Source organism: Micropterus salmoides, unplaced genomic scaffold (genome assembly GCF_014851395.1).
Source record: "Micropterus salmoides isolate LMB-PRFRI ecotype aquatic unplaced genomic scaffold, ASM1485139v1 Ms_hic_scaffold_4, whole genome shotgun sequence".
Lineage (NCBI taxonomy): Eukaryota > Metazoa > Chordata > Actinopteri > Centrarchiformes > Centrarchidae > Micropterus > Micropterus salmoides.
The window spans coordinates 29,883,094-29,898,879 of NW_024043372.1; the positions used below are offsets into that span (position 1 = coordinate 29,883,094).

Here is a 15,786-nt window from a genome sequence, read left to right on the forward strand (position 1 = left end):
AGAGACACCGTTTACAAACAGTATCGATTTCTTTAACCCTTATACATTCAAATCAAGTTGACTGTCCACTTATTATTTAAGCAATTCCCCATTCCTAGTGATACAGCTCTACACTTCCACATGTGCGAGATGATTACAAACCCTGCTGGAGCAGTTTTGGGTTAATAACCTTGACAGCAGTTGGGTTACAGAGCATTCAGTTTTTTTACCCACACTTTTCACAGCTGGTGCTGACATTCGAACCGGGGAACTTCCGGGCACAGGTCCACTGCTCAAACCTCAACTGGTAACTGATGCGCCAAGACAATGGGCAAAAATAATTCTGCCATTACACCACAAATTAAAGAAGCAGCTAGAGAACTGATGCAGACTCGGGCAGGGAACCAAACTCTAGATAAATACTTTTTATTTGCAGAAAAGCAGAGTGACAGAGTGCAGAGGAGATGGCCGCTGTTAGCGCTGACATGCAGCTAAATCAATTTGTTCCGAATGCCATCCCGGTAGAGATGGAGGCCGAGCCAGAGAGGAACTTTATTCGAGTGAAAGAGAAGAACTCAGCATGGCCACTAATCTCAATCGCTGCTCTGCCTAATGGGACAATTGACACTCAGTTAAGTCTAACATAAACAGGCATTATATTTGGTGGAAATGATGTAATCACATAAATATCAACAGAGATATGGGAGTGTTGTTTTTTTTCCAGCCTATTTTTTCTTGCCGCTGGATCTCTAATATTCTTCTATTTTCACATTTTAATTGCCATCATACTATATATATATAAGAATGACTCAACGCTCCTCTTCCTTAACAATAATATAGTCCATCTTAATATAAATTCCTTTACTGAGCATCCATTTCAGACCCAAAAGTTCTTTAACCTTTAAAAAAAAAAAAAAATTAAGCAACCTACCATTGACAATGAGGCGGGCTTTGCTGGAGTAGGTGGAGCCAAAGTGGTTGGTGATGATACATTGGTAACGGCCCTCGTGGGCGAAGGTGACGTGCCGCAGGTGCAGGATAGTGGTGTACTCCATCACGCCTCCGACTGCACCCGGCGCATCAGTCGTTGTGCCTTGGTGGTGAGCGCGCACGTGGGCGTAGTTCTCCGTCTCTGCGTGGCGAAGTGGCTCCTGGTCCTTTCGCCATGCAAAGGTCATGGGGGAGGAGCTGCTGCTCGCGGCAGTACAGGTGAGACGAACGTCGCTGCCGAGGACCGTCACTGTAGTTTCTGGCTGCACTGTGATTTGGGGCTTTGGAAGGTCGTCTGAAGGTGGGAGTGCGATGGAAAGGCAGAAGTGGACGGAAGAAAGAAAGTGAGAAAAGGCAAAAGTACGTGAAAAAGAAGAAATGGAGCCCGGAGTGAGGACAGTTATTAGTTAGGGAAGAGATAAAAAGAAAAGACAAAGTGAGTTTAAGAAGGAAGCATAAATCACGTGTGGTTGATGCCAACATCACAAATGTCTCTCAGTAGGTGTCTACTTACTATGCATAAATGGAGGCCAGTAAAATACACAGAAGAACATTTGCATGTCTGACTGCAAATGCAGAGCTAAACTAAAACGCCACACACACAAATATGTGCGGCTACACACATAACAGAAAAGTGCCAAGCTGTCATTGTGGCTCTTGCTCAACACACCCGCTCACATAAACACAGACTAAGCACACACATAACTCACCACACACAAAGCTGCTGGATGGAGCCTGGAAGATGCTGGTGCCCTTAAGGCTCTCCGGGTGGGCACAGGTGGCGTTGACCCCGACCTGCAAACCACGTGTCACCAACCACTCGGGCAGCCAGTGGAGCTGGCAGTCGCACAGGAAGCTGTCGCTCTGAATGACACTGTGGAGGAGAGGAGAGAGGTGAGTACATGTGTTATATATCACATCTATTGCATCTGTAACTGAATATCTGTTTGTGAGAGAGTGTGCGGATGCCAAAAGCACTGAGAGATTTGAGCCGTGTATGGGTGTGTCTGCTGCTGGCTGTTTCCGCATGTGTGGATTTGTGCGCATACATTTAGGTGTATTTGTGTGAATGCATCAACATAACTCACAGGGTTTTGAGGTTCTTCATTTTACTGAAGGCATCGGGTTGGATGGAACGAATAGCATTATCTCCCAAGTTCCTGTAGGGACATTACACATTGTCTCATAAGCTGTATACACACTGCAGCCACACACACACACACACACAGACACGCTTTCATTAGCAAGAAACTGACGTCTAACCAAGGTAGAAATATATGTATGTCTTAAGATACACGCCAGCTTTTCCGTCCCTCCCTGCCCTCATTTGAAAAAGGCCTGTGAAAGAGCTTATAGGAATTCCATTTCTTCTGCAGAACTCACCATATGCTCAATAACTTTGTTCCTGCGCAGAGGCAGGAAAAAAAGGCCAAAGTTGAGATTGTACTAGGCTAACGAGAGAGAAGCAGCTGGGCGCACGCAAAAGCCTCTGTCTTCTCCTTTTACAAAGACGCTATTAAATTGCTTGCAGCCTGCTCTCTGCCAGCTACTTTTGGCAATACCCCCCACTACCACCCAACCTTCTTCTCCCCACACACTCTCTCCCTCTCTAGTTGGGAGGAGCAGGAGCCAAGCATTGTGGGATACTTACAGGTGTTCCAGGGTCTCAAGGCCAGAGAAGGCTTTCTTGGCCACCGACTTGATCTTGTTTCCAAACAGAGTCCTGCCGTTTCCAAACATGAAGGGTGTCCATAGATGAAGAGAGAGAAGCAGAGGAAGGGGGTGAGAAGAGGGGGTGGGAGGGGGTTGAAAAGAGAGGGAGGGGGGGGGGTACAATTAGCAAAGGCTGAATCTGATAAGAGTGAGGGGATTGAGGTATTGGAAATCTGAACTGTGTGGAGATTAGCCAGGAGGAAGGGTGAGGGAGATTGGATGGGGTTGGAGGGTGTGTGTGTGTGTGTGTGTGTGTGTGTGTGTGTGTGTGTGTGTGTGTGTGTGTGTGTGGAGGGGGAGGGGGCACCTGGGCTCTGCGCTGCTCTTCAAAGACCACTTTTATCTTTATTAGAATTTAATAGCAATGACCGTTCGGGGCTGTGTGTGTGTGGTGATTTTTTTCCCCCTGCAGAGCTTGTAAGGACACACGGGCAACCATGTGAGTGTATGTCTGTGCCTGTCAAGCCTGGTTTGAGCCAAGAAGTGAGCCGCTGTTCCCTCTGATTTAGGGTTCTAATCCCTTCTTCCACCCTCTCCCCGCGGCCACCCCACCACCCCCTAACCCAGCACCCTCCCTCGTCCCTCTCCTGTTGTAACCTTCACTTCACAGGAAGAGGAGACACGGCTGGCTGGTTCACAATGAAGACCCCAGTGTTTGAACTCATCCACATGTACATACAAACGAACGGCTGTCTCGTCACAAGCACCATAAAACAGCCACTTTGTCATTTTTTGCAACTTGTATTTTATAGGAATTAGACTGGGCTATCAAAAAAAAAAAAAAAAAAAAAAAAAAACTGGATAAAATCCAACCCAATGTGGCGGCCTTCACAAGCTGCTTTAGGGGAGTGTGTGTGTGTGTGTGTGTGTGTGTGTGTGTGTGTGTGTGTGTGGTGGACACTTTGATGTCTCACCCAATCTTTCTCTTTTCTACATCTCTTCTTTCCCATGACTAGCTTTGCCAGCGTTTTGGATGCAGCGGGCCGCTTCCGCCAACGGAGTGACAAAAAAAGGGGCAGGGTCAGAGGGCGGGGCGTGTGGGGCGTTTGATGTTGATGACTGAATACAGCCCTCAATTTCACCCTCTCTCAGTTCCTAACAACAGGGACTGGGAAAGAGGGGACGAGAGGAGCGGAGGCATGGAGGAGAAACAGAAATAAGCCTATTGGGGAGTGAACCCCTGCCAGCTTGAAGAAAAGCCCTTTCTTTCTCCCGTTCTTTCTCTTTCAGCGGCGCTCACACTGGGAACCATCTTGGCTGGACATCGTCTTTTCATACTACAGGTTGATGATTGCCGCTCAGTGCCAGAAACTCCACGTCCGCTTTAATTTCTCAACTCGCCAACTTTTGACATTTAACTTTTTACTAGCTGCCTTGATGGAAACATCGATGAGTAATCATGAAAAACAGATAAAAAATGATTCACTGTATCTCCTTCTTGAACCATTAGCAGCAAGGGGAGCCCCAGTTTGGCCATAAAGCTACACTGAAACAATGAAATCATAAGATGAAAGCCAGACTGAAGTGGGGAGAAACTGGTCTGAGCTTCCACAGGATGACAGGAGTAAAAAAAATTACCTTCGATGTTTCATGAACAATAATAAAAAGGGAAGAGAGTCATCGCTCAGTACAAACACTTCCCTACTAAGTAAAGTGTGGGGTCCTAAGGGGACCGATATCGCAAACTCAGTGGCCTTAAATCGGACCAGCTAAAGTGAGCTGGCAGTTAAGGGTGAGTCGGGATTTGGAGGGGAAACTTTTGGATGCAATTTTGGATTGTCTGTTTTTGAAGAACAGCAGAGAGGAGTGAAAAGGAGGGGTTGATAGCGGTGGAAACGGGGAGGGTGGAAGGGAAGATACTCACAGCTTGTTCAGGCTGTCCAACCCAGAGAAGGCCCCGTTGGTGTCCTCTATTGTCCCCGAGATGTCGTTATGGTCCAGCTCCCTGTGGAGAATGAGGGAAAGAGGGGGATAAGAAAGATGGAAGGAGAGAGGGGGAAAGGAGGAGAACGGGGACAGGGTCTGCCAGCACTGAAGTGTTTCACGGCCCTGGCAGAGGCTGGTCTGGAAGTCATGGGTTACCCCTTCGCCCACACTCCCCTCCCTTCCTACATCATCCTCCCCCCTCTGCACCTGGCCTTAAGAGCCCCTCCGCCGCTCTGCTCTGCCAACCAAGCGCATTCTTTCCTTAAGAGGGGTGGAGAAGGAGTGTGCATGCGAGTATGAGTGCACGTACGTTGGTGTGTCGAGGCAAAACCAGCACAGGGAAACACATGTATAATTCATGACAGCATGGAGGGATTGGCGGGAACACAATGCTTTGGGAGAGGCCAAGCAGTTGGGTTTGTTTGTCCGATGGCGGCAGGTATGGCACAGCCAAAACCAAAGCCAGGAGTCTTACTGTAATGAGGTTAGGAGCCGAGCTCAGCCATGGCCAGGCAAAGACAAAGTGTATTCAATGACAAGAAAGAAAAGAGAACAGAAAAAAGAGCTTCTTTTAAAGCGTTTGGGGGTTTCCAAACACTTGTTGAATGCGCTTCATTTCCCCTTCGCAAGGTCTAAAGAACCACCCCAGTAGGTGAAGTCATAGCTGCAGAGGAGCCACCACTCCACCCCTCCGCATGGTAAGAAAAACAAAGGAGTCAGAGGACTCCTCTGAACCATTAAAAGACTTTCTTTCAAACTTGAGAAAGGCCTTTGAGTTTGATGGTCAGCCACACCCTCCACAACAGCATCCTCTGCTCCTCCTCCCTTTGCTTTCCAAGCATCTCTGTTCCCCCTCTTCTTCTTTTCAGCCTCCATTGGCCGTTGTCTTAGTTGGACTGAACAGGGGCTGCCAATTTCCTATTCTTTCTGGCTGGCTGGATGTGAATGGCCACTGCCTTGTTAAAGCAAGGCCAGTGGTGGGGGCTGCAGAGCAGGGAGGCGCGGGCACGGAGAAGGGGGGCCCCCGATGAGCAGACAACCCCCGTGGCCGAATTAGAGGGCAGGCGGGCTTGTTTGGAGCTTTCACACCCCGACGCAGGCTCCAGCCCCATGCCAGCACGACCAGCAGCACAGGCCCAATTAAAGCTCCCCCAGCTCCTTTTCAGGGCCCAGCCTATGTCTGTCCTCCCCTCCAGTGATTAGATTAGGCCTGCTTCAAAAACACAGAGCGTGGTGCAAGAGTAGGAGAGAAAAGATCACGCAAAATCACGACCGAGATAGTGTGTGTATTGGGGGATAACAGAATAAACTTGGGATAAAGGGAGGGGAAGTGTGCTTTAAAGCCAGAAAAACAAAGTGAGCAATTAAAAGACAAGAAAGGAAGGCATCAGAAACATGAGATATGTCACAAGCTCAGCTCCCTATCCCACCATATGTTTCCCTCTGTAGCTAGTTATCTAGCACCCAGTGTGCCAGCAGAGAGAGGGCTTATGTGCCTTGGCTCGTTACCCAGCTGTAAGAGAGCTTGTCTAGCGAGCTCTGGCACAACTCTCCCCTCTGGCTCTCTCATCGGGAGGAGGCATAGCCAAGAGGACCTTGGTTGGGAACCAAGACCCCCAAGTCTTTCTCCTGGATTTATCCGCCGACTTTCTCCCTTTCATTCCCTCCTTTTCTTTCTTTAGGCCTGTTTCGGCTTTTTGTGCAAAAGGTGGATCATTGGTGGAAAAAGAAGCCTTTGTCTTTATTCATGGCTTCTAAAACGGGGAAGGATCTCAAGGGACGTGAGCTGAGAAGTTTTTGGGAACCAGTGTTCAAGACAAAACAAAAAAAACAAACTGAGAACAGAAAAAGCAGTTGCCACAGAAACTACGACACGACAGTGTTGCATGAACACCTCGTAAAAATAAAACTGAAACCTCATTAACAGACATGAATGTAAATGAGATCTAACCTGTATTGAAAAGCAAAGCTTCCTGAAGTCAAATGAGGCGACTTTGTAAGCTTAAATATCAAATATCACAGAGGCATACCAATAACAAACATCTCAGCTTTCACTGCTCCCAAGTGGCACATCTTAGCCTTATTGTCAGCAGTGGCAAAACCGTTGGGGAGGGGTTGGCGGGTGGGTACTTACAGGATGCGTACGGCCTTGAGGCCTCTGAAGGCTCCCTCGGTGATGTGGTTGATGGAGTTGTGGCCCAGACGGAGAGCGTGGAGATCCCCCAGCACAGCCAGGCTGCCTTCATCCAGGCGAGTCAAGTTGTTGTACGACAGATTCCTGGAGAGAGAAACGGAGTGCAAGACAGACAGAAGAGAGGCAGACACGGAGACGGAGAGCAAGAGAGCAAGGGGAAAAAAGAAGGAGAAACGTTCTGTGTGAGGTCTGGAAGGAGATGACAGGTTGGCAGCATGCTGAGGCAGCTCGCGACATCATTATACTTAAATTTCATGGCTGATGTCTATTTGCAACCCTGTCATGTGTTTTTCCATTGTGCCTTTTACTTCACCACAATGTGAACAGAGAATGGACTTAGCAGAGCTTAGAGCTCAACCAAAGTCCAAACCTGACAGGGAAGAAAAGAAACTCTTGGTTGCAGCTTTACATGTCTACAACCTCCATTTATAAGCCCACTTGAGCATGTGGTAAACCCCGGGGGAATGTACTGTCACTCATTTGTGCTGCAGCCCTCAAAATGTTACTTATTTTCATATCTAGCCGTCAAGTCTCTTTTTTTCTTACAAGGGTGGAGGAAATTCAAGTGGGATGTTAACAGTACATGGATTTCCAAGTAGTTTCACTTGATTTGGGAACGTGTAAATAAAGAACAGCTGACTGGAGGACATTTTTGATATATGTTGATTAACTAAATAAAGTCAAAACTTATTTAAATGACTTGAATGTTTTTCACAGTTTGCAAATAATAACGTTTGACAAATCTTTTTTTGACAAATTGACAAAATAAATGACTGTGATCAAATGAATGATGGTCAAAGGCAGTATTGTGCCTTTTATTGCCCTCTCTGTGGCCCCCCCGCTGTCTGTCTCTGCGGCCAGGCCTCAGGTTTGCTTGACCAGTCATGTGTGCAGAAATTCCCACTGATGACCAGCTTAGCCTGGCCCATTGGGAATGCAATAACAGGCTCCTCACAAAGACAAATCACTCTCTTCTATCAGTCACAGGGGTCATCATAACTCTAGATAAGAAAAATCATGTAACCGTTAACTGGTACAGCGCCGGGAGGATTCAAGGGGATGGCGCTGGGAACAATGTGTCATTCACAGACGTGCGCACAGGAACCGGCACTGAGATAGACAGAGCAAACTAACACGAATGCCATCTACAGCTTTATCCCTTCTGACTGTGACACATAAACAAACATAGGCGCCACAGATATACCCCAGGCCACCTCGCAGTTAGCAACGCCTCACCTGAGTAAAGCACTTTACAGCAGCAATACGATAGTCATGTCAACAGAACAGGAAAGACTCACAGATAACTCCTCATTGGCTAGACAAAGGCTGTGAAGGTGATCCTTCAGTGTAATTACCACAACACAACCGGTAGAGGATTACAAACTGGTCTGCCAACCCCCCGCGCTTCAGAACTGACTACAAAAACTCTTGTAGAAGGGCTTCAGTGCTGCTGAGCCCAGCTCTAATTATGGGATAAACAGGCTTATTCTGAGAATAGCGCTGCGTATATAGTGTTAAAGCACAATGTCACTGGGAAAGGTATATGGATGATATGGAGGGGGGTGTGGAGTGTTGCCAGAGACAGGCAAAATTTCACTCAGCAGTTATTTTTTGTTTTAAATATACATCTTGAACTTGTGTTTTTTGTCATCTCTAACTCTCCCACTGAAGTTATCATCCCAGGTGTGGGAACCACTGTCTGTGAGTGTTCAGGCTAATTTAAATGCTAGTACTCACAGTTCTCTCAGCTTCTGGCAGAACTTCCATCCGTCAGGGTTGATGCGGGCTATCGAGTTGTTACCGAGGAATAACTGCTGAAGGGAGGTCAGGCCGTACAGGGAGCCACTGTTCACCTCTGTCAGGCTGTTGTAGTCCAGGTGACTGCGAAGAAATGAGCAAAATAGGTATTACCAAGAAGTAGGAATTTAAGGATCTTGACACAGTGGTCAATGGTTGGTTTACGGGCAACATTTGAGTTTGGTGATAATTGTTATGCCCTGAAATAACCAAATTTGCAGCAGCATTTCTAAAAAAAAATGCAAAGCAATTTGTGACCATTACTGTGTTATTTTGCATGTAATTGAAATAATATGCAAAAATTGCAGGGCCAGCAGGAAAACGTGTGATTTCTGCAATAGTGAGCAACTTCCAGTATGTACATAGAGATCTTATTCTTATAATTTGCGGTCAGTGACTATTCCTGTAATAGTAACTGGGGGGAGGATAGGATTAGCCTATCAGGTAGTGCTTGCTCCAAGCTATGTGCTGCACCCACACTCCATAAATCAGATGGTAAGTCTCAGATATTAGTTTACATATTTTTTGTTTTAGGATTCTGATGTGATGTGGAGTGTTTAGTGCAAAAGAAGAAATCGTTCACACTATGTATAATACTCGGAATAAATGTAATACTATGTTTATGTATTGATACTGTTTTATTCTTTTTACATACAGGACTTTCATCTTGGCCAGGTCCCAGAAGGCCCCGTCAGTCAGTTTGCTGATGCTGTTTCTTTGCAGTTTTAGTACCTCCAGGCTGGACAAACCCTGGAAGGTCAGACCCTCCACCTGACGAATACGGTTCCTGTTCAGCTCACTGCAGGATGGACGAACAAACGAAAAAAAAAGAAAAGTGGCAACTGATCATTTGTGAAATCAGTGAGGAAGTTAATCATAATTTAAACTCTGTCAAAATATGCCTCACATTTCAGAGCAGGAAAACCATTTTTCCCCCTTTTGACTGGAGGATGTTCTGCCATCATTCTACATCAGCATCGATCACACTGACGTCAAAACCAAAGAATCCTGTAGCCCACACGCTTCAGTCAGACCACTCTGTAGTTAACAAACCCCGGGCTTAACAGGCATTCCTCAGTGGTGTCCTTTCCACCTGTGGCATGAGACCAGCGCTGTATAGCCAGAGGCTTTAGCTTATAAACAAGGGTGAACTTATGACCCTATGAATTAACAGTGGTACTAAGAAGGTATGAAAAGACAACGTGGTATAAGATTTTAAACGCCACAGTGATTCTTTATTCTGCATATGGGCCTGAGATGTCCCTGCATGCAACAGTGAATCTGTACATCGGGTGTGTGTGTGTGTGTGAAGGTTGTAACAGCCCTCAGCTGGTGATAACTATCCACACAGGTTCTTTTGTGTCGTATGTGTGCATCACCACTAGCATGTGCAGATACAGTGTCACCGGGGCCACCTGTCCAACAAAAGGCACCAGGGACTCCCATTACGCGAGTGCCTTTGCTCTCCAGAATGGAGGCGTTGAGCTACAAATAGGTGGACCTTACTTCTACGCTGGAGGGAAGTTTGGCGAAGATAATGGCGCACGGTGTGGGGAATGAACTAACCGCTTTGGGAACATGGAAGAAGGCAATAAATCACAGATAATATGGCTCCGGTGTTTGCCTAGTCAGACCTTATCCACCCCTAGAGGTATAGCTCACACTAATGGAGTTCCAAATGTTAAACACACACAGTTCGCTCAACAGACACTACAAACTCCTCCTCAATTAAACTCGTAATTCTTTTCACTTCTGTAATGTCTCCAAATGCTACAGCTGGGAAATTCATTCGTTTTCAGCCTAAAACACTAATGTCAAAAAACATACTGTTTTTGCAGGTTGACCTGTTCTGACAGATCAAAACACGGCCATGTCAGCACACTAACTATGTTGTTAAACTGATGAAACCCAGTGGTACTCACAGCTGCGTGAGCCTTGGGAGCTGGAAGGCTCTCACGGGGATCTGGCTGATGCGGTTTCGGCTCAGTCTCAGGACCTGAAGAGTTGAGCCCAGATGGTCCAGGGCGCCGAGCTCCAACCCGCTGATCTTGTTGTTGCTCAGGTACCTGAACACAGAATTTGCACATTTTGACATAAGAGATTTGTAAAAAAACAACATGTGTTTATGAATGGACTTGTTATTTTACATACTTCTTGTACGCTGTAATAAGTCCCCCCCATATGTTTTCATTAATTCACTCTATGCAGCTTTGGTATTGGTATTATGGATACAAATCTTAGGTTTGTCAGTTTCATTTTATTTTACGACTAATACTGATTGTTGTAAAATCCTTATTTCCCCTCAGGGACCAGTAAAGTCCCATCTTATTTTATTCAAGTACCTACATTTTGATGGGTGTGTTGTGTGCCACAGTAATACTCAGACATTGTACTTACAGGTCTCTGATTTGGAGGCCCGCGGGAAAGCACTGCCCTCTGAGCTCAGTGATGTCATTATTGCCCAGGTCCAGGGTTTCCAAAGAAACCAGCCCTCTGGTCCGCCTGCCGTCTATGCTGCGGATCTTATTATGATGTCTGGAAAATAAAATAAAAACACATAAAAAGGCATTAGGTGTGGTTGGAAATCCAACTCAAAGACACACAACTCTATCCTCTCCGTATTATTATCTTGGAAAATATTACCCTGCCCAACTACAGTGTCCTTTTCCCATCATCTCAAGGAAGACACTCCAAATCCCCCAGCTTCTCTAAACCCACTCTCAAGCACAAAGAGAGCAGAGTACACAGAACAAAGTGGTCTTCATCAACCACAAAATGTGTACTCTAAGAGCTTCCAAACAGAGGCTGGCCTTCTTTAAACAATTCCAAGGACACCTGTGCTTCTCAACAGAGCTTGGACACAAAATTGACTAGATAGATGGGGTCTCGGTGATCAACCAGAGCCACTTTAAAGGGGAGTTTGGAGTACTTCAGTCAGTGTGTGATGGAATGAAGAGATGGCTGTGTGATTCTCAAGAAGCTCTTGTCACTATAATCTTCCAAGGGCAAAGGAGCGGGAACTACTGACTACATAACAGGGAAGCAAAACTTTAAACAATCTTGAAAAGATGCAACAAAATAAACACAGGAAAGTCGATGTACCTGAACCCAGAGTGGAGCAGTAGCATAATCACCCTTTCTAGTTCAGTTTCCAGAGCCAACTACAAAAACACAATCATCCCACTTTTAGGAGTCTCCACACAAGGAAACATTACATCAAAATGCTTCAGCTCACACACACATTAAAATGTATACAGTGGGTGTATAATATGCAAAGCAAACTGACAAGTAACAGAAATATACAAACAGAATATACAAATAGACATCCTTCTTGGTACATCAGTGGCCTGTGTTACTGTGTAGGTATATGTGAGTGTGTTAGGAGTCTGATGACCAGTGTTATCTGAGCATACATGAAAGCCTTTGCTGGGTGACACTTTGACACATGCCTGGGTGCTAACTAGGGATGGGAATTTCTTTAGTATCACTTTCATTTACCCGACTATTCTAAAAATAAATAAATAACAAGAGTTTAAATAAAGTACCTTTATTTGTTACATAATAAATGATAAAAAAAAAAGCACTAGACAGATGACACCACGCAACAGCCATAGCTTCATGTACAGTCTGTTTCTGAGGTGCTCTCCAACTGTAGTGTTTTTGAGTGTCAACAGTACTTTTCCCTGAACTACATCTAATGCTATCCATCTACTCTCTCACTCACACACTCTCTCTTGTACGTGTTCATGTGGATCTGACGCAGGTCTCCTCAACGCATGGTTGACCACCATTAGTGTAGGCTTAGCATGGACTACAGCTCCACACTTGGCAGATAAACCAGATAACTACTGTGAATTGCATCACAGGAAAGAGAGCCAGTCTGAATGGGGTATTTGAACATCTCTTTCACACCTAGGACTTGTGTTTAAGCCCAATTTTCAAGCTGACCTGCCTGGGATCCATTTCACCCGAAGCTGATGACCCGCATGGGTTATCCCAAGGCAAGCCATTTACACAAGATGCAGGCAGGAGACAAACCAGGCAGTGCATCACGTCATCATCTTTGCAGAGGATGGACAGTTAATCACTTCAGTCCAGAACTGATCCCTTGTCACAGAGTGACCTGCATTACAAGTAGAAATGTTAACTAAATCGTAGATCTTGAGATCAATTCATTTGACTATGGAGCGTTTGAAAAAAAGTGAGTGTGTTTGACAGAAAGAGCAACAGAGAGAGAGCAGGTGTTTCACCAGTCACACTTTAAAACAAGGTCAGTCTCTCCTTCCTTTCTAGCCTTCAGCCAGATGGACACGCGCACGCGCACGCGCACGCGCACGCGCACGCACACACTTATTGGTGTCTGAGAGAAGGAGGGGTCACACCACAGTGGGCCACCTGAATAAACAGTGGCAGAAATGGTTAAGGATGAGCCTTGCAAACATGCCTGGGCAAACACACACACACACACACACACACACACACACACACACACACACACACAAATAACAAACGCACACATGGGACAACAGACAGTGGCTACAGTGAGCCTGAGCAAATGAGGGAGGGAAGGAATGGGGGAGGAAAGGGGTTGGGGGAGAATGAAGTGATGAGGTGGGGTCAACAGCTGGTGACCTTTGCTGGGAAAAACAGTCTCAGTCTCAAACTGGTGGGAGAGGCTACCCTCTCTCACTCCGCTTTCCATCCACCACTCAAACCAGATTCCCTCTCCTCTCTCCTCTCACCCTCCTTCCCTCTCCCTCCCACAGCCAGAGCCCAGCTGCGTGTGAGAGACAGATAAAGCCCCGGCGCTCAGCGTGTTTGAAGTCCACACATACAATAGGAACGTTTATAAAAACTGATTATCATACGGCCAGTGACATTTCTGATAAAGAGGAGCTGGGTTCACTCTTGTTCCCTTTGATGCCCGGGGGCCTTATTCGCCTTGATTCCACTTAATTCCAAATCTCATTACCCTGCCCCATTGACCATCTGATTATCATGAGCTGGGCTCCTTTTGACACTTCTTTTGATGTATGGAAAGTGCAGCAGCGGTTTACACTAGCAAGCCAGTTTCCAGTGTCATCTTTGGGGGCGATTGTTTGGCCCGTCCCTTTCCGTTTGAAGTTGCCGGTCGGGACAAAAGGAGATTTTTTTTCAAAATCAGATCATCCAGCGGGCCATATGATTTCTATCCCGAGCTGTTTTAAAGGCCCCCTTTGATGTTGACTGAGCAGGCGATGAGCACAATAGGAAAGTTTGTGCTGCTCTGCTGTCACTTTGACAGTCTGTTTTTTTTAAACTTTTTGATGCTTCTTTTTTTGCCATCCTGCTGCGGCATTCTGGGAGTCTGCGGGATGCCAGTGGGCTCGCCAAGTGCAGTGTGGGACTGTGGGAGCCTGGCATATGGTCTTTGGTTAGTTCAGCAGTCCGCTGTGATTGGTTAATGGGCATTTCACCAAGTGATAGTGACTGGCCCGAAAGACAAGTTTAAAGTGCAGCAACACAAACACACACTCCAACTCATCTGTGCCTAATAAATTCCACAAGAGTGGCAGCCATCAAAAAGAGCTGCCGGACATGTCAGTGAAAGGAACGGGATGAAAGCTACAGGAAGTGGAAAAAGGCAAAAGAAAACAAAAGAAAAGCCACTTCTTAGCCACACAAGAGATTAAGAACAAAGAAAAAAGCAGGGGAGAAAAATCCAGCCTGCTCACCTATCCCTTCTTAGTCTACCTATTTGTATTTTATTTTTGATACAAGGCTACTGTACGTCTTTAGAATTTTGTATATTGTACAGGAGTAGGTCATCAAGCAGTTGGTACATAAAAACGTATCTGAATCAGATAGCTTTGAATAGCCATGTGCTGATAAAATTACACAGTCTGATGATTATCTTGGAAAAAGTTAAATCATCAACAATCTCGACAGCTGCTGAATTAACATGAAAAAATCTTTAAGCAGTATTAAATATATGCCAAAGTTATTTTTTGGTATGGAAATCACATTTCCAATGAAACCATGTAAAAATATACAATGTTGAACAAAAACTGTTGTTTCTGTTGCCTATTTTTTGTGTTTCTGATGCTCTCTCCACCTCTCAATATGACAAATACTGTGTGTAACTACTAGTGTTTCATTCAGTGCAGTGCGTGGCATAGTATGACAATGACAGTAATTAAAACTTACTAAAAAATACAAATTTACTATAAATGTTTGTCCTTTCTCACACCACAGAAATTTAAACTTATTCAACATTTAGAAAGCCAGAAATCCTGGAAACTTACCGTTTTCTTTAACTATTTAATGTGTGTCATTCTACAAAAATCATTCACTTCCATCACAGCAATCGTCAGCAAACACAATTCAGACTCTGAGGCAGTCAGACACTAGCAACCACATACAATGGGCTCTCAGCCTTTGGGAGCGTTCACTGTGGGATGGGGGTGGGCTGAAAACAGATTCTCAGTACATTTGCTTGTGTGTTTGTGTAAGTGTGTTTGTGTGTGTGGGTGGGTGAGGGTGTGCATGCATGTGTGTGTCGCACAAACTTGTAGTCAGACGACATTCCAGAGTATCTCAAGCAATGGCACAGGAGCAGTGTCCTGCAGTCTATACTGCTGCCTCTGCCAGGGCGCATACACAGAAACACACTTCAGAGGGCTTGTTGGTTGGCAAGGGAGACGGAGAGCATTGGATTTACTTTTGGGAATAACCCTGAGCATGAGCTCACCTCTCGCTTCCCTTTGCCTCTCCATAACCTCCTACCGCCTCCCCCACTACTTCTCCTTAACCATTCCTCTTTTGACATGTGGTGATGTCACCCTGATCTGACACTAATCACCCCCCCCATCCCTCCCTCCCTATTTTCTCATCCTTCCTCCCCTTCTCACTGTCACCCATTTTACTGTAAGCCATGTGACTGACAGCTGCAGCTGCAAGTGTTTCAGCACGCCTTCACTTCAGCTGTGTGGCTTTGTAAAGATCCAACCCTCCCTCCAGCCTCCACTCCCACTAGGCCTACAGGCCTTCCCCTAGCAACAGGCTTCAAGTCAGGCCAAAAAAAGACACCACGATCATTTAGAGAGGCTGCGACTCTGCATAGCTTGTGCGAGTAAAAGGTGAACTTGCTCCGACAGAAAGCAAAGTGAACAGGAGTTTGTGCTAAACCCTACAGACAGACGGATAAA

General features: G+C 45.8%; 1 protein-coding gene across 1 annotated transcript in view; it reads right to left on the bottom strand.

Moving 5' to 3' along the window:
• The window catches only part of lrig1 (leucine-rich repeats and immunoglobulin-like domains 1), a 36,557-nt gene that overhangs the window by 5,853 nt on the left and 14,918 nt on the right, over positions 1 to 15,786 (bottom strand). Inside the window, 10 exon segments of the mRNA XM_038696068.1 lie at positions 911 to 1,264; positions 1,680 to 1,843; positions 2,058 to 2,129; positions 2,621 to 2,692; positions 4,547 to 4,627; positions 6,743 to 6,886; positions 8,540 to 8,683; positions 9,255 to 9,398; positions 10,522 to 10,665; positions 10,997 to 11,134. Coding sequence (XP_038551996.1) covers positions 911 to 1,264; positions 1,680 to 1,843; positions 2,058 to 2,129; positions 2,621 to 2,692; positions 4,547 to 4,627; positions 6,743 to 6,886; positions 8,540 to 8,683; positions 9,255 to 9,398; positions 10,522 to 10,665; positions 10,997 to 11,134 — 1,457 coding nt within the window.